The sequence below is a fragment of the Pagrus major genome, chromosome 9, assembly GCF_040436345.1.
Source record: "Pagrus major chromosome 9, Pma_NU_1.0".
NCBI classification, from domain to species: domain Eukaryota; kingdom Metazoa; phylum Chordata; class Actinopteri; order Spariformes; family Sparidae; genus Pagrus; species Pagrus major.
Genome location: NC_133223.1, coordinates 9,118,143 through 9,135,684, shown reverse-complemented (window position 1 = coordinate 9,135,684; position 17,542 = coordinate 9,118,143). Strand labels below are relative to the sequence as shown.

Sequence of the window (17,542 nt, the reverse complement as noted above, 5' to 3'; positions counted from 1 at the left end):
ATTCTTGTGTTGGTGGAACCGTGATAATTTACCCACAAAATATCTTCTCTTATAGCTTAAATACAGAGAGGAAGCCAAGAAAGAGTTCAACAATTACTCCATTGTGACAGACACCCCAGTTTATGTGACTGCTGTCCTGGGTCACACCTGGGCCAGTGAGGTGAGTGAGCTGGACTTTTAAAAACACATAGAGAGAGTGATTGAGTTCAAAATGCCTAATTGAGTGCATTAATTAAATCCTGGTCATTGACAGCTGACCTACAGGGAGGCTTATCATAAGGAGAAGCACCTGTACACTACTGTACTGGATACCTATGACTACGCCAGATGCCACAACTTCAAGCACTTCTTCAGTAACGTAAGTGAAGATAAATATATTAAAACATTTTTACAAGACATCATCATTATAAAGGGGATGCTCACACACAAGAACTTGTTGATACATTTCTGTCAACAGAAAAACTACACTGATGCCTGGGACAAAATCAAAGCCAAGAGCTACCAGATTCCACACGACGCCCACGCCCTGCAACACGCCAAACTGCAGAAAGTCATTCTCAGCAACGTGAGTTCAGTTAATTGCATTCCATGTTACTACCATGCCGGGATTTTCTTCACATTAAAAGACAATATGAATGCCCTTTCCCCTTTAGGTGAAGTACAAGGAGGATTATGAGAAGTTCAAATCCCTCTACAGTCTGCCCAAGTCTCTGGAGGACGATCCAGCCACTGCTCGCTGCGTCAAAGCTGGAAAGCTGGTCCTGGATGTAAGTTAAAGCCATTTCTTCTTCCACATCTCTGCATTTCTTATAATTAGGAATATCAGAGCTGCACTGGTAGAGTAGCTCTGTTTTTTGTGAAAAATATTCTTTATTTGGCTATTTCTCCCATCTTCTTTACACCAAAATATTTCAACATAGGTTGACAGTTTCCTTTAGAAGGGGTTTGTGACATTTGGTCAGTGTAGGTGGTGAGGACACAAATGCATAAACACACAGGAGGGAAACAGGATTGGGAACTAAAAACGAGCTTTAATGAACAGCAGGAAAAATCCAAAAACCATATAATGCAAAAAACCGGGAAATGTAAACACAAAGTCGCAACACAAAAAGCTCAAACAATGTACAACCAAAAGCAAAGTTCTAATCTGGAAAAACATGAGGAACAAAAAAAACAAGGAACATACCACAAGGAGACACGGGGAGACAGTGGAAGACATGGGAACAGGCTCAGGTGAACAAAACAGGTGAATCACAGAGGACGAACTGACAAAGACATCAGGGAGCACACAGACTATATGCACACAAGGGGCTGATTAATAACACAGGTGAACACAGAAAAGGGGCGGGTAATTCACACAAAGGGAGGAAATGAAAAGCAGCACACGACACATGAGGACAAAACTTCAAAGTAAACCAGAAAATCACAGGGTTGCTTTATTTCTAAGGTCTTATATATACAAACAATTCAAATGAAAATATGAAAAAAAAATTTAAATAACAATGAAATCACTGAAAAACAATGAAAGTAATAACACAAACATATCACAATAAAACTAAAAGACATAAATAGTACAATATACACAGGAAAATATCCATATTATTTGTCTAAAGTATAATATTTGCATCCATAATGCTCTTAACAAAAAAGTAAGAACATCTGTTGTCCATCTTTTATAGCGCCTGTACAAGGAGAGCTATGAGAAGACCAAAGCCAAGAACCACATCCCCGCAGACATGCTGGAGATCCTGTCTGCCCGCAACACACAGTCTACCGTCAGCGAAATTGGCTACCGCAAGTACCTGCACCAGTGGATATGCCTGCCTGACATGCAGGTGTATGTCCAAGCACGCAAAGTCAACGAGCAGCTCAGTGACGTAAGTAACTGCCCTCAGCTTGATATTCTGCTTGTTACTGCATACTGTAGCCTTATTAGTGCCCAGACTTCTTGAGTGCATACAAAAAGGGTCAGGTTTATACCAATTTATATACAAACACGTCTGTCATAGTCACTTAATTTGTATGTTTTGTTGTGTGCACTTCACAGATCTTCTACAAGGATGACCTGAACTGGCTGAAGGGTATCGGCTGCTACGCCTGGGACACACCAGAGATCCTCCGTGTCAAGCATGCTGGTGATCTTCAGAGTGAGGTTAGCCCACCCACTGCATTAATTCTAATTCTCCCCTCTATTTCCAGTCCTCTTCAGTTATTTGGTTTACTGCGGTCATTTATCTTGTTCAATTTTTCTTTACACCCCTCTTCTGTTTGGCACTCAAACAGCTTTCATTATTTTCCCTTACAGTAAATCCTCCATACTGCCTATTGTTTAATCAGAGCTGATGCTGACGGCCACATTCTTGTGTTTTTATTCCAGAACAAGTACAGAGCCAAAGGTGTTGAGGCTTTCAAGGAGTACTCAGTGGTGACAGACACTCCCGTGTACGAGACGGCCAAGCAGAATGCTCAGAACCTGAGCGATGTAAGTGACTCTATAAATGTTGTTAACAATGTCAACTCATGAGTATATTTCATTACATTAAAAAAATCATGACCATAAATCTCATCTTTTTTCTTTCTTCTCTATTTCCAGCTGCACTACCGTTATGATTACAACGCCAATGTCAAGGGCACCAACACTGCTCCTGCTGTTACTATTGAAACAGAAAGGGCACGCCTGGCTAACTACATCCAGAGCGATGTGAGTGATGATAGTATTCCATTATATTCAGCTTACTTGTTTAGAAATTACCATCTGATGTGTACAGTGTGTATACTGTGAGAATATTTTTTTAAAAATTTACACAACACACACTGTTGTGTGAGCAGTACTTTGAGATTTCACACACATAGACAATCATCATTATCAAGACTTTACAGCAGTAATTACATTATGTTTTTCCTTTCATTGTGGTCCTTATACTTTAATATGAATATGAGTATGAATTTTACACTGAGAAATGTAAGAAAGTAAACATAGTGCACCACTGTAGGTATAAAATATGGGACGATTAAAGACACGTCTCTCGTCTTTTTAAATATAAAACAAAAGCCATAAAAGATTTGGTGAAGGATTAAATCTTTGGTAGGGATTGAAACACTGCAAGAGCATAGGGAATATGTGTATTCCAAATTGGGTGAAAAAGCAGACGAATATCTGCAGAAATAAACCGAATACAAAACAAATAAACAAACATTATTGTGTTTCGTTTAAGACTGTTCAGGCAGTATGCGTGTTTCTGTTCAAGCTGAATGTATCTTGTCTCACTGTGTTGTCTTGGCCTCTCTCAGAACTGGTACAAGGAGGCCAACAAGAGCTTCATGCCCACTGGCTACTCCCTGCCCAATGACACCCCGCTCATCAAGCAGGCTAAGAAGAATAGCGTTGTCACCAGCAATGTAAGTGCTGTCACTGTCTTCAGTCATCCAGTTATTCCATTCTTTTGACTGCAATCAAACCTTTTTGCTCATGTATTTCTGATGTTGCTCTTTTACTTATATTTGTGCAGGTAAAGTACAAGGAGGCCTATGAGATGACAAAGGCTAAAGCCTACACTCTTCATCCAGAGGGTGTCAACTTTGTCAACTCAAGGAAGGCTAACAAGATCTCCAACGAAGTAAGATAAGACACTGCTGCTATTGTTGACATCAGACACGTTAGTGTTGATGGAGATATACATGACTACTGGATAAAACACATTTGTTACATTCTTCCTCTTCCCCAGCGTCTGTATCGGGAGGACTACCACAAACAAAAGGACAAGATCCACACAACCTACGACACCCCTGATATCAAACAAGTCAAGATGAACCAGGAACACCTCAGCGATGTATGGACCTATTTTCACACAGTTTCTGTCAATTATGTTCCCATTTTTATTCATAATGTAGTATTTTTTATTCATGCCATCTTTGTGTTCCCTTCTCATTCTAGTTGTGGTACAGAGAGAAATACAACAACACCAAAGGCCAGCTGATTTCTATGCCCATCACGCCCCAGCTGATGCACTGCTACCATGTCAATGAGATCACCAGCGACGTATGTTAAAAAGAGGAATACATTTGATGCACATTGTCACAAAATTAACTTTAAAACTTTCGTTGAAAATTGTGAAATCATTTTGTTTTTAGCTGAAATACAAAGAGGACCTGTTGTGGCTGAGAGGCATTGGCTGCTTCTTGTATGACACTCCAGAGATGGTCCACGTGCGCAACATCACCAAGCAAAGGGTATGTGTTTCCATTTAGATTGAATATTGCTGTATGTCATTCATTTTCATTTCATAGTCAGCGTCTTGCAGTGGCTTCACGGTCATTTGTGTGGCTTGTTTTTCACTTCTAAAGGTGAACTATCCAGTGGAGGCAAAGAAGAACCTCGCCAACTACTCCGTGGTCCTGGACACACCAGAATATACTCGTGTGACTGAGCTTAAGAGCCACATGAGCAACGTGAGTTGTTTTTCCCAGACGCACACATTAGATGAACAGTCTCATATTTTATTGCCAGGCCTCCAAATAAAATAAATGTCCTTGTAGTTAAATAGCTTTTAAAAAGCTTGTTTTCAAAAAGGTTTTTGTATTCTGTGAAAAAATAAAGATTTCAAACAGATTTCATTGAACTCTGGACTTGACTTTTTCTGCTCCTCTATTTTCAGATGATCTACAAAGCCCAGAGCAAGGAGGAAATGGCTAAAGTCACCACCACAGTGGACGGTGTGGACATCCAGAGAGCCAAATGGGCCCAACAGCTGACTAACAAGGCAAGTTCAGACAGCCGTTACTCACTGGATGAGTTGTTTTACATGGATTCTTGTCTTTTCTAGTAATCTAATCATTTTTTTCTCTGTTTCTCTGCAGTACCTGTACACAGATGTGGCTGCTAAGGAGAGAGCTCATTTCACTCCAGAATCTGAAACTCCAAACATGGACCATGCCAGAAAGATGAAAGTGGTCTACAGTGATGTAAGTCTTCCCCTTCCTCATTTATTTTTTATTTTTGCATGAGATTCCTTACATCTTCATAACTTACCTCCATATGACATAAATACAAATATCTTAATAGTGTTTGTATTTCTATTTATTTCTATTTCTAACATGTTACATGAATGATTTCTTCCCTTAGAACAAATACAAAGAGCAGTATGAGAAGATGAAGCACAGATACACGGCCATTGCTGATACACCTCTCCTGATCCGTGCCAAGAAATCCTACTTCCAGTCCAGTGACGTGAGTATGCTTCATAACAAACAATTTTATCTACATCACTGCCACGAAGCAGGGTTTATCATTTTTCTAATTATTTGTAGTTCCCCCTCTAGCTCTTCTGATCAACCTTCCATTAAGCAGTAAACCCATGTTTGAATTTGAAGATATATCATACAGAGATAGGACTTTTAGTGAAAGTCTGGTATTAACTGTTCAATGTTTCTCAACTGATTTCACAACAGTGGTCTGTAAACCTAGACATTACACCTGTGTTATTCCACCTGAAGAGGCTACTAATTAAGCTTAAATTTTGTGTTAGTTAATAGAGATTTTTTTATGTCATGTACAATAATAATAACATTTTTCTTAAAATGTTATACCTACCACAAAATACTCAGTACAAAGCAGTGCAAAATGAGTCATTTGCCTTTGAGTAATGATGACTGATAAAGAAAAGAGACTATAAAAATGACTTTACATTTGTGTGTGATGAATATCTGACACATTTTGTCCTTCATGTCTTCAGCTGCGTTACAAAGAGACCTTTGAGCTCGCCAAGGGCCACTACCACACAGTCAAGGATGCTCTGGACATCACCTACCACCGCAGAGTCACTGATGACATCAGCGAGGTCAGCAATTAAAAATAGCTGTTGATTAGCTGTCTGATAATATATATTAAAAAAAATAATAAAATGTTGACCTCTTTCATCTCTTGTACTGTTTTTTTCTCTCCACCTCAGGTTAAATACAGGGAGAAGTACATCAACTCTCTGGGTACATGGAAGTCCATTCCCGACCGTCCTGAGTTCTTCTTCAGCAGAATGGTCAATGACAACGTCAGCACTGTGAGTACTGTTGATTTACATTCCAAAATGATGCACACTGTAAAATATTTACCCACAGTAGGCAGAAGGACGTATACTATCTTTGACATACCATGCAATATTTGAATTAATTCTCCTTTATGTCCCTCTTTAGGTCAAGTACAAGGAGGACCTGGAATGGCTGAGGGGTATTGGCTGCTTTGTGTGGGACACACCTGAGCTGGTGCAGGCTGAGAGGAACAAAAAGCTGTACAGTGAGGTGAGGATCTAGTAGGCTCATAATTTACCATCTGAAATGTCAGTAATTTCATAAGATATTGTAAAAATACTCCTTTTTGTTTATTTCATACATATACTGCTTATGATGTCTTAAATTCATGACTAGTATGCTTTTTATGGTAGTTCATGAATCAATCTTTAATGTAGTTGGATATTTTCCTGCCTGTTCTAATTACGGTTTGATATCTTTATTTCTAACAGAGACTGTACAAAGCTTCCTTTGAGAAGAACAGAGGAAACTTCAAGTATACCTCGGACACTCCGTTCTTCCAGGCTGCCAAGAACGCCTCTGTTCTCATCAATGAAGTGAGTCCCTTCATTCTTAAACCCAATACAGTAATTGAAAAATAGATTTTTGTGTAAATCACCGCCAATTTTCTGTTTTTTTTAGTGTAACCAGAATTATAATTAGTTTGTTCAATCCATTTGTGAAATAGACACTTTTATTGTTAATCACATTTCTCTGTCTCTGTGCATCTCTTTGGGACTGCCAATTTGGAGGTAAAAGAGTATGAATTCATAGTATCATTTGAGTATTGCATTGAATGTTTACGACCAGCTGTTATTTCCGTGAAACCATAATACCAGCTGTTTATAGTATGTCCATTATTCTTTGTATCAACTTGTTTTAACCTTCCATTGTCCCCTGGAAAGTCTCAGCACATGACAGTGTGCATTGTTTTCTGGACCTTTGTTTTTAACCACCTTCTGACATTCTGAGCAGAGGACCTACAGAGCTAGTTATGAGAAGAACAAGGATAAGTTCACCATAACTACAGATGATCCTAGATACCAGCTGGCCAGGGAGAACAGGAAGATGAGCCAGGTAAACGTCCTGGTCGTGTTGTACGGCCGTCCTGCCTCCTCTGGTTCGCAACTCCAGACCTCTGACACTGGTGCATGAGGTTGTCAACAGACCTGCCACTGGTCGTCGTCGCATGGCTATGATACAGGATACAGTTCTCTCTCTTCTGTATCAGTCTCTGCTCGTTCTCTCTCTTCTTTTTGTCCCATGAAGGTTTTTGTAAACATTGCCACTCAAATAGCAGTAGGAACGCTATCTTGAGTGAGCAGGACTCTCCTTTATCCGTGCCATCAGAGAGACAGTTCAATCCCTCACTGAATGATGATTTAGTTAAGATTATAAAATTATGTCAAAATAAGCCATCATCAAACTGAAGATGATGATTTCTGTCACTCTGAAGGCACAGATGAGGACAAACAGCTCCTTTGTCACACTTGGATCTCCGGAGTACTTCTCCAGTCCTCCCAGTGTTACTGCTGTTTTTCATTTGTCCTCAACTATGGCATGCTGTGTGTGTGTATGTTGTCGTGTATGAACAGGCAAGGTATAAATCCAAAGCAAAGGATCTGCTAAAGAGTGGCTGCAATGAGCTACTCCGCCCTGACATCCTCACAGCCCTTTACCAGTCCACTATGGGCAGTAAGGTAAACAGCCAGAGAGTGGTAACCATGGTAACTCTGATTTCCGTCCACAAACAAGCAGAAAATAAGACCTGTGGAGTTTAAACTCTTCCAGGCATAGATGAAAGTAATCAGGTTGCTTTCATCCTCTCTGCTGTTTCTGGACAAAGTCTCATCACATCACAGACTCACCCAAACTCCTTCCCTCCATTCAACTCACTTTAACTTTAACACTACTCCGCCCTTCTCTTTCATGCTCTAATCCCTCCATCACATATTCACTTCCTTGATTACTAAACCTTTAACTTTAACCTTAAATGCAGTGCAGTAGTTGCAGCAGACAGACACATCTAGAGTCAGAAATGCAGCATATTGCAGCATTACTGTACAGAGTGAAGCATCTGCAAAGACAGGTCATAACTTTCATCTATCCACCTTATTCCTGGCCTTGATACCTTGCACAAATTATGGGTGTGACTTCCGGTGCTTTCTTAGAGCAATTTGTATGGCATATGACCATTCATGAAGGTCTAGGTTTGTGACTTTATCAAGTTATTACCAAATAACACTGTTATTATTGTATAGCCCACTTAGAAGCATTAGCTACTTAGGCTAGTTCTGAAGAGCACCGGAAGAATCACCCATAATCGTTTACACAGTGACCTCCCCCAGGAAACTTGGGGATACATTAGTCACCTACGTGGACACTGCAGACTTTTATGACTGCATATTGATAACACGTCTCCTTGTCTTCATATCACCTGGAAAATAACTATCTCTATGTTTGTGCATGTTTCATAAGGCATGTTTTCATAAACCCACGCATGGCATCACATACAGTATTACGTATCATGTATTGTATTTTTTTTAGTCAGTCAAAGGTTACATAATACATGCTAGTCAACTGTTACATTGCTCTTGTACTGTTTGAGAACTGTCCAAGAAAAACAACAGTAAATACATTTTAAAAAATCTATTTAAATGTACTGCTGATGTCTCTATATGACCATCATAAGCAAACAAGACCATCAGCAAGAAGATTGGCTATTTCTGTATAGGTATTCTTCACCGGGTTAGAATCTTTTAGTGTGCTGAAGATGAATTGAGGAATGAAAGTTCATTATAACTGCTTTAATAAAAGATAGTGACTGCTTTTAGTCAAGTGATCTTTATCTGTCTTGAGGATGGCATCATTCTATGCTTGTTCATTATTGTCTCTCTTCCTGAAATTGTCTGAACAATCTGACTTCTATAGAGCACTCCAGCGTCTCTTTATACCGTATCTTTCACCAGTTTTCTTGGACAGTTTTTTTCTTTAGCTGCATACTTTAGAAGCAAGACAAGTTGTCAGAATACACGTAAATAAAAGCAAATGATTACAAAGTCAAATTGATTATGAGTGGTACTAACTTTCTTGTGTTTACGTTATTGTCCTCCATCAGTGGAGGTACAGGGAGCAGTATGAGCGTGCCAAGGACAAGTTCACCTCCATTCTGGAGACTCCTGAGTATGAGGCTCACAAACGCAGCAAGAAGATCAGCGATGTAAGTTTTAGTTTTTGTCCATCAAGTCAAAAAGTGCTTGATTAATGATTATTATTTGTTTTGGTGTCTTTTGAAATGCTCCTCACTATGTGATGATGATTATTCCTTAGATCATCTACAAGATGGAGTACAACAAAACCAAGGCTAAGGGATACACCTTGCCTTATGACACTCCACACCAGCAGCACATGAAGAAGGTCAAGGACATCACCAGCAATGTAAGTCCCACACATGTTTTTTGCAGAGGCACATATGAAATATGAAATACATTTTTGTGTTTGATGTTGTGTTTTTCATGCATCTTGCAGCTGAAGTACAGAGAAGTGTATGAGAAGAGCAAGGCCCAGATCAACATGGACCCTGAGGCTCATGAGATCCGTGCTGCCAAGGAGGCCTACAAGAACATCACCAATGTAAGGGTCTTTACTGAAGGCATCAGGAAATATCACTTTATGTTCATTATTGATTCGAGATTAACTCAACATACCTTTTTCATTTTAGCTTGACTACAAGAAGAAATATGAAGCCACCAAGAACAAGTGGATCTGGACAGCAGACAGACCCGACTTCCTCAATGCTGCCAAGAACTCCCTGCAGCAGAGTGATGTGAGTTGGTGCTTCTTCTTTACTGTATGTGTGATTGTCATTATTCATTTTGACTATATCCAACAGTGCTGCTCTTATTTTGCCCCCACAGGTTGAGTACAAGTATGACAAAGAGATGATGAAGGGCTGTGTGATCCCTGTGGTTGATGACAAGTTAACTCTCCTGGCTATGAAGAATAATGAAATGGCCAGCACTGTAAGTCTTTTCACGTCTTCATTAGCATCTCAGTGATTAATTAAATTACAAAAAGGATCTGGAGTCATTCCAAACAACAAGACTACCGCAGAATTAAATGTTTAACATGCCGTCCTCCAGGTGAAGTACAAAGAGAAGTATGAGAAGGCAAAGGGCCACTACGTGCCCGTCCAGGACACTCCTCAAATTCTCCATGCCAAGGCTGTGCGCACTCTGGCATCAGAGGTAAGTATCATTCAGTGTTTTTACACCTACGAATATTGTACAGTTTAAGAATATTTACAACAAGCGTGTTACACCAAACAGCATTTTTTAAGTGACTTAAGTCAATGATGCTGTCATTTGGGTAATCCCTCCTTCAGTAAATATTTTAAGTGGTGGAAGATGAAATAGGAGTGTAATCGTCATGAAAAACAACAGAACTTTGTTTTACTAGTTAATGATTCACTCATTTATTGGTGATAGACTTTATTTCCAGTTTTAGTGCTTATGTAGCTGTCTTACCCTGTCTTTTAGTGCATCTAAAAGTATGTGTATCTCTTTTTATGGATGCAGCGAAGGGAGGGAAGTCAATACAAATTTCAAACAATATGGGACAATAAAGTGAATCTCTAATAACGCACGTTTCTAAATGTTTCATTTTCATCCGCAGAGCAAATACAAGGAGGCCAGTAAGAAGGACATGCAGTCCGGCTCATTCACAACCCTGTCTGAGACTCGTGACACTGCCCACAGCAAGAATATCAACAAGCTCGTCAGCGGGGTACAACCGCCTCACATTTATTCAACAAAATGAGCTCAGCCATCTCATAATCTTGGACTGTTTCTGTGCGGCTGGCCTTGACAATTAATTCTCTCTTCACAGAAAGTGTACAAAGCCAAGTTTGAGAAGGAGAAGGGCAAGTCAGTGTATAACAACATGATTGTTCCACCTGATGTTCAGCACGCCATGTCAGTGGCCAAGACTCAGAGCAACGTGAGTCATCTCCACAGTTGTGCTGATATAACATTGTATTGATTTAAATTTCCAGCATACAGTAGCCTCCGTGTTTGGATAGTTTCACAGCCTCTTGTGTTGCTCTTCTGCTCAATACCACAGGTTTCCTACAAGAAGGATGCCAAAGCCAACCTGCACTACACAAGTGTAGTAGACCGTCCTGACATAAAGAAGGCGACCCAGGCTGCCAAACTTATCAGTGAGGTAATCAGACAGTACATGTATAGAAGTTGTTGGTGAAAGATAAAAACTGTTTACACACAGGCAGAAATATGCAGAATGTTATTGTGTACAAGCCGGGTTTTCACTTCCACAGTTAGTCCACTGCTCAACTGCTCCTTACAAGTTATATGACCCTTTTAATGAGGGGAAATAGCAAAGAAGAAATACAAATTATTATTTAAAAACTGCAGTGTCATCACTACTTTATGACTGAAAAACAACAATAACGGCTCAGAAGCAATTGTGAAACAACAAAAAACTGTCAGGACTACCAGTGCAGTTTGTACAAGGTCAACTGATTCTTGTTTGGTCTCGTCTTCATCAGATTGGCTACCGTGAGAAGGCCCGTGAAGAGGCCAGCCGTGGAGGTTCTCTGGCCCACCGCCCAGACATCGCTCTGGCCACTAAGGTGTCCGGGCTGACCAGCCAGGTACAACTGACCATATCAACCATCTGTCCCTACAGTTATCATCTCCTAGAAAATGTTTCCTTTATTTATTTTACATTCAAGATGGCTGGAATCAGTCACTGGAAGCCACCAGCCTGACACTCAGATCAGCTTCCATAAGCTAATATTTGCAGACTAGTATCGCTGTGGTAGATGCTTAGCAGCAGTCCTGTAGGCCTAACGATAGAACTAGCAGCTCTTCCATAGCGCTTCCACTGCCATCCTGCATTATAATCCATGCTTAATCTGCCATTGTGACTCCATGAAAGAACATTTTACATGTTTAACTGCTAATATCATTATACATGTCCCACCCCATCCTTCAACCTCCTCTTCCTCCATTCTCCTATACTTTACTGTCCTTATACCTCATCTCTCTCCTTCCATAATGTCCTCGTCTGTGTGTGTGTGTTCTCATCCCTTCATCTCACTGCGCTTTGTAGGTGGAGGCCAAGACCTCCCTCCATGGAACAGCTTCCTATGATACCCCCCAGATGCGCCACATTAAGAAAATGAGTGCCCTGACTAGTGATGTAAGGAGGTTCATGCCCTGAAACTGAAGGGCTGCTACTATTTGTCTGTCTTCTCTGTCCTTCTGTTCCCTTCGTATCGATCGATTGACTGACTGATTTGTTGATTTCTGATTTCACTGCGGGGTTCACTGAATCAAAGATCTAATTCAGATGCTCAATTCTTACAAAGTTATTTTTTTGATTTAACTTGCAACCTCCCTTTTTTGCAGTTAAGCATTGTGTGCACCCTCTGCTCTTGACAAACTGTTGCTTATTGCTAAGCATAGACAAGTGTTGCTGCATTGCTGCATTTATTACACTGGTGCCAATGTTGTATGTTAATGAATCCTTTTACTTTATTTTGTGCAAAATAATTTTAATTTCCTCACTTTTCTCCCAACTCACTCACTCACTCACTCAGTGTGTCTGTTGCAAAACATGTGTATATGCAGTGGTTAACTGGGCTTGGTTACTTCCTTTGTGATGTGAACACTACAGGGCTGTGGGCATAGAGGGTTTTAAATGTTAGTATTACTTTACAAATGTGTTAACAGTGCAGATTAATTTATTATTAATTCTGGATTTACACATGCTTGTTACAGACACTGTGTTAGGGTATTGCTTTGTCTCATTTTCTCTCTAAAGCTGACCGATCTGCAGATTGACTGAACAACCTGGACTCCCTGTGAAACATGCCCTCCCTCTTCCATATATACTTTATTATATATGAAGTCCATGTTGTGTTTATGTGGATCACAGAATTCTGTATTTGGCTCTGTGTACACTTTGCATCACAATGCATTTCGGATAGTCAGATCAGAGGCTGGAACCTCTGAACAGAGGTGTTTCTGTGCACCTAAAATAGATAAAGAACAGAGGGGGTAAGATTACACAGCACAAATTGTTACCACATAGTGTGATATGAACATAAATGTGCACTGAAGGCCCACCTAGCAGACTTTAACAACACATGGTAACGAACAGTGTAGCCACATTAGTCACAGCTGACTAGTGGTTGCCACCAGATGAAATCAAACAGCAGTCACAAATTGTCCCTTGAGACTCATTTGAGATGCATTCTGAGGTCAAGTGTGAACCGAAATCCACCTCAACTCGATTCAGGCATTTGGTCTAAACAGCATCTTAGGGTGTCTCCGCAGCTGACCTGTTTGGTTTGTTTGAGAAAAACACTCATGTGATGGCTTTTTTAATGTGGTCTGTTACAAAAGCCAAAATGCTACCAGGATAAACTGCAGCTTAAAGCCAAACAACAACTTCAAAGCAAACAGTTCAGCTGGTTTGCATTTATAAAGAAATGACGACCAGCCACAGGATTGTGTAATATGAATTCAAATGCTTAAATATGCACTTTTACAGGACTATCCTAGCAAGAAAGGATGTGTGCACGTGTGAATGCACCCTTAGAGACCTTCAGTTAGCACTATGATTGCTGAATGAAAAGGAGAAATGAATTGATGCATGAAAAGAAGTCAGCGGACACACAGTTTGACTTCAGTTGTTTTTGTGTATAACAAGGGATACAAACCCATGTTGAGAAGCATATGGTACACAGCATATCTTCAGTATCTACACAGAGATATCTGTAAGGAATCTGAATCATCCCTTTTTATACACGATAAAAAAGCCTTATGTTGTTCTTTAAATGTTTCCTTTTGTATGGAGTCTGTCAATCTTCCACTATTATTCTCTCCCCAGCAGATACTTCTTACGCTAACTCTCAAATATATTCCAACCTCAATAGGTGAAGTACAAAGAGAAGTTTGACAAAGAGATGAAAGGAAAGAAGCCACAATATGACCTGAAGGAGAGTAAGATTTACAAGACTTTGAAGGATGCCAGTGCGCTGGCTAGTGAGGTAAGTGCTCACATGACTGGCATTATTTCACAACTAAGACTCATTCCGTCAGCCACCTGTGAAGTGACAGATTTAAAGTTTAGTTTATAGTAGTATGTATCGTTTATTCTTTCTACAGCTTTTTAATTTCCTCTTAGTTTGTTTTATCAATTGAATATTTATTTAATGAAATGACAAGACAACAGCAACAACATATTAACAATTTCCCACTAACATAATAAACCCGTTAAGATTAAAACCAACTAAGTCTTCATCAAGTAGCTAGAATTTTCTTGCAAATGTATCATAAAACCTTATTAATAATCTAAGGAAATAACAGTGTACCAACTACAAAGATCACCCACTGTGAGATATGTTCATTCTGTAACTTTGAGTGTGTCTGCTAACACCACGTGCAGGTGAAGTACAAGGGCGACCTGAAGAAGATCCACAAGCCTGTGACCGACATGGCTGAGTCCCTGTCCATGCAGCACAGCCTGAGCACCAGCAAGCTGTCCAGCCAAGTAAGACCTCATCAGCCTGTAACCCTCTCATGTTCCACTCAGGAAGCTGCTGAGAGTCAGTTCAGTTTCAGAGCGCCCTCTGTGGTTCATTGAAACTTGTCTGAACTCAGTGTTTCCGTCATCTCACATACCGCAGTAACAATGCTGCAGATTATCATCTCATGGATTTATACACTAAGCTCCATCATCCAAACATCCATTACTCTGTGACCTCATCTGGTAGTGACCCTTACCCTTCTCACCCTTGACCTTTTTGACCTTTGACTTTCCCATACTATCACCCACTATAACCTCTACTCCTTCACTCTCTCACTTTGATTTATTTCCGCCTGTAGTTTGTATAAAACTAGTATTTCATTAATGATCATTTAACAAAAAACTCCCTCCTTTACTTTTTTTTGATGTACTGAGCTGTCTTACTTGACTGGGAATTCCCCCCTAGTACTGCTACAAGAAGAAATTTGAGGAGAGTAAGGGTCACTACCATATGATTCCTGACACACCAGAACAGCTTCATCTCAAGGAGGCTTCTGAACTGCAGAGCAACGTAAGTGGTACATACTCTGAGGGTTAACAAAACACTGCTCTGGGTCTCAACTATCAACACTTTCTTACTGAACAGATGTGTATGTGAAATCTGCATCTTAGATCTACCTTTTCGCAACTTACAGAAGGGTGGTATTTGATGTTGGCTCTATGAATGTAGTCTTGATGGTCCCTGTGACACAACTGAAACACGTCTTACAATTTCACTTTCAGCAACCTGAAATAAATCAAAACCGTTATATAATGTTTCTAATCTGTTGAAAACACACTCATAACACGTGTGTGCTGTTGCAGGTGAAATACAAGGAGAAGTATGAGAGGGAGAAGGGCAAGCCCATGTTAGACTTCGAGACACCCACATATGTGACTGCTAAGGAGGCCCAGCACATGCAGAGCCAGGTAAACACCCTGTCCGTCGCCTCTGTGTTTAAAAATGACTACAAATGCAACACACTGTCCATTACCAGCCTCTCTGTCAGCCCGAAGACTCTTCAGTGCCTGCTCTATATTAACCTGTACTGTAATGCCCTTTGTTAGGTATTGATATGCTTCAACTTGTTGGATGTCCAGCTATTGTTTATATGAGAATAACACTTTTGCAATGCCTTAAATGCCAGTTTATTAAATCAAGACCATGTTTTAGTGCGCATTAGGGAGATTTGTGATTACTGTCATTTTACTCACTCCCCATATTCTACTCTTAACTAGCTGTGCTCAGATTAAAAAACTGGTTGAAGGCAGTGTAAAAGTTGTTTAAATTAAACTTACCAATGCCTTGTGTATTGTTGCTCCCTAATAGCATATATTATAAGTTCAGACTGCTTAATCTTACTCTCATGATGCAGGAATGACAAAGGTAAAGTATACAGAATGTTTGTCTCGGTCTGAGCATTTCCATCAATGTTTACAGTGTTTAGTTATAATCAGTTACAATCACAATAAACATTCCTACAGGTCACAAATGCAGTCATACACATGTATAAATACTTACAATTAAAGACTGTAGACACAGAAATGACACAGATCATTATAAGGAGACTGGTGCAAACCAGGATGAGGTAACTGCACTTGGACTGAGTGCTGCTTGCATGTGGTTATCTGAGCTCTGTCTGTCCCCTGTCTTGTCCCTGCGGCCAATAGAAAGACTATAAGAAGGACTATGAGGAGCACATGAGGGGCAAGAACCTCTCAGGCTTGGAGGTCACCCCCGCCATGTTACATGTCAGACACGCCACCAAAATAGCCAGTGAGGTAACTAAAGGATCATTTGTTCCTGACAACCTCCCCTGTTTACCTCACCCATGCTTTATAATCATACTAAGTCTACATCACAACCAAGGTCCCTCTTTGTTTTTACCACTTAATTTTAAATCTCACAAGTGTTTCCTTCTCTCTTGACTCCTTGTAGGTCCACCTTTGTAGTTAATTGTTAGATAGTTTGCATGATTCACTACACAGCAGCCATAAACTAACAATAATGCACCATTTATCCATCCATCTGCTTTCTTTTTATCCTTTGTGTGAAGTTTAGTAGAGTTGTCAGTATTGTATGTATTTATATCTGTATCCACTGACATCTTTGACTTCTAATTTCACAATCAGGAGACGGCCAGCTGCTTCATGTTAAATAGTCTGCATGCATGCATGCGTGCATGCTGTCATTTGAACGATGCAGCAATGTTTTAAAGCTTAAATTCTGACTTGAATTGCTGCCTTTTTTTGTTTCCATGCTCAATACGATTAAATGTGGTTCTTCTTGTCTTTTTATCAGGATTCTTGCCAAAGTCACCAATGTCTCAACTTTCTCTGTGAAAATAAGTCTGAAACAATCTTCACGGTTTTGTGATGTAATAAACCTAAAGTCTTTTTAGGAGGCGTGGTGACTTTGAGCTCAAAAGACAAGCGACAGCTTGTCCACTGTACTGTACTGTCTGTCTATATGTATGCCTTGGCCTGGCCTGCCTGTGTGCTCTTTTCTGCAGTCTCTCTGTTCTTCTTCCGTCCTGTAGAAAGAGTACAGGAAGGATCTAGAGGAGGGAGTGAAGGGTAAAGGGCTAACTTTACTGGAGGAAACTCCGGAGCTTTTGAGAGCAAGGAATGCCACTCAAATCCTGTGTGAGGTATGACTGACTGAGAGGTGAAAGAGGAAACAGTGTTTCACCCTCAACTGAGTGCCTTCCCGCTCTTGGTGCATCATCTGCTGTATAGTGTCCCCTTAACTGAGCTTCATCATCACACTAAAATGGCCACTGCTGAGTTTGACCCCGCTTTGTGACATCACTAATTTTCCAGCACTCTCCTTCCTCTGATGTCTATAAAATGTTTTCATAAGCATAACTTCACCTCGACCCTACTG

At 40.2% G+C, this 17,542-nt stretch overlaps 1 protein-coding gene across 1 annotated transcript in view; it reads left to right on the top strand.

The window, feature by feature from the left end:
• The window catches only part of neb (nebulin), a 66,145-nt gene that overhangs the window by 37,331 nt on the left and 11,272 nt on the right, over positions 1-17,542 (top strand). Inside the window, exons 85-123 of the mRNA XM_073473384.1 lie at positions 56-160; positions 254-358; positions 458-565; positions 654-767; positions 1,680-1,877; positions 2,048-2,152; positions 2,378-2,482; positions 2,594-2,701; positions 3,292-3,399; positions 3,510-3,617; positions 3,726-3,830; positions 3,935-4,039; positions 4,132-4,230; positions 4,345-4,449; positions 4,656-4,760; positions 4,858-4,962; positions 5,123-5,227; positions 5,733-5,837; positions 5,949-6,053; positions 6,187-6,291; positions 6,513-6,617; positions 7,656-7,760; positions 9,179-9,280; positions 9,391-9,498; positions 9,589-9,693; positions 9,782-9,886; positions 9,978-10,082; positions 10,203-10,307; positions 10,735-10,845; positions 10,948-11,058; positions 11,182-11,283; positions 11,627-11,731; positions 12,193-12,282; positions 14,024-14,137; positions 14,536-14,640; positions 15,083-15,187; positions 15,481-15,585; positions 16,327-16,437; positions 17,196-17,306. Coding sequence (XP_073329485.1) covers positions 56-160; positions 254-358; positions 458-565; positions 654-767; positions 1,680-1,877; positions 2,048-2,152; positions 2,378-2,482; positions 2,594-2,701; positions 3,292-3,399; positions 3,510-3,617; positions 3,726-3,830; positions 3,935-4,039; positions 4,132-4,230; positions 4,345-4,449; positions 4,656-4,760; positions 4,858-4,962; positions 5,123-5,227; positions 5,733-5,837; positions 5,949-6,053; positions 6,187-6,291; positions 6,513-6,617; positions 7,656-7,760; positions 9,179-9,280; positions 9,391-9,498; positions 9,589-9,693; positions 9,782-9,886; positions 9,978-10,082; positions 10,203-10,307; positions 10,735-10,845; positions 10,948-11,058; positions 11,182-11,283; positions 11,627-11,731; positions 12,193-12,282; positions 14,024-14,137; positions 14,536-14,640; positions 15,083-15,187; positions 15,481-15,585; positions 16,327-16,437; positions 17,196-17,306 — 4,218 coding nt within the window. The remainder of the gene's footprint in view (positions 1-55; positions 161-253; positions 359-457; positions 566-653; positions 768-1,679; positions 1,878-2,047; positions 2,153-2,377; positions 2,483-2,593; positions 2,702-3,291; positions 3,400-3,509; positions 3,618-3,725; positions 3,831-3,934; positions 4,040-4,131; positions 4,231-4,344; positions 4,450-4,655; positions 4,761-4,857; positions 4,963-5,122; positions 5,228-5,732; positions 5,838-5,948; positions 6,054-6,186; positions 6,292-6,512; positions 6,618-7,655; positions 7,761-9,178; positions 9,281-9,390; positions 9,499-9,588; positions 9,694-9,781; positions 9,887-9,977; positions 10,083-10,202; positions 10,308-10,734; positions 10,846-10,947; positions 11,059-11,181; positions 11,284-11,626; positions 11,732-12,192; positions 12,283-14,023; positions 14,138-14,535; positions 14,641-15,082; positions 15,188-15,480; positions 15,586-16,326; positions 16,438-17,195; positions 17,307-17,542) is intronic.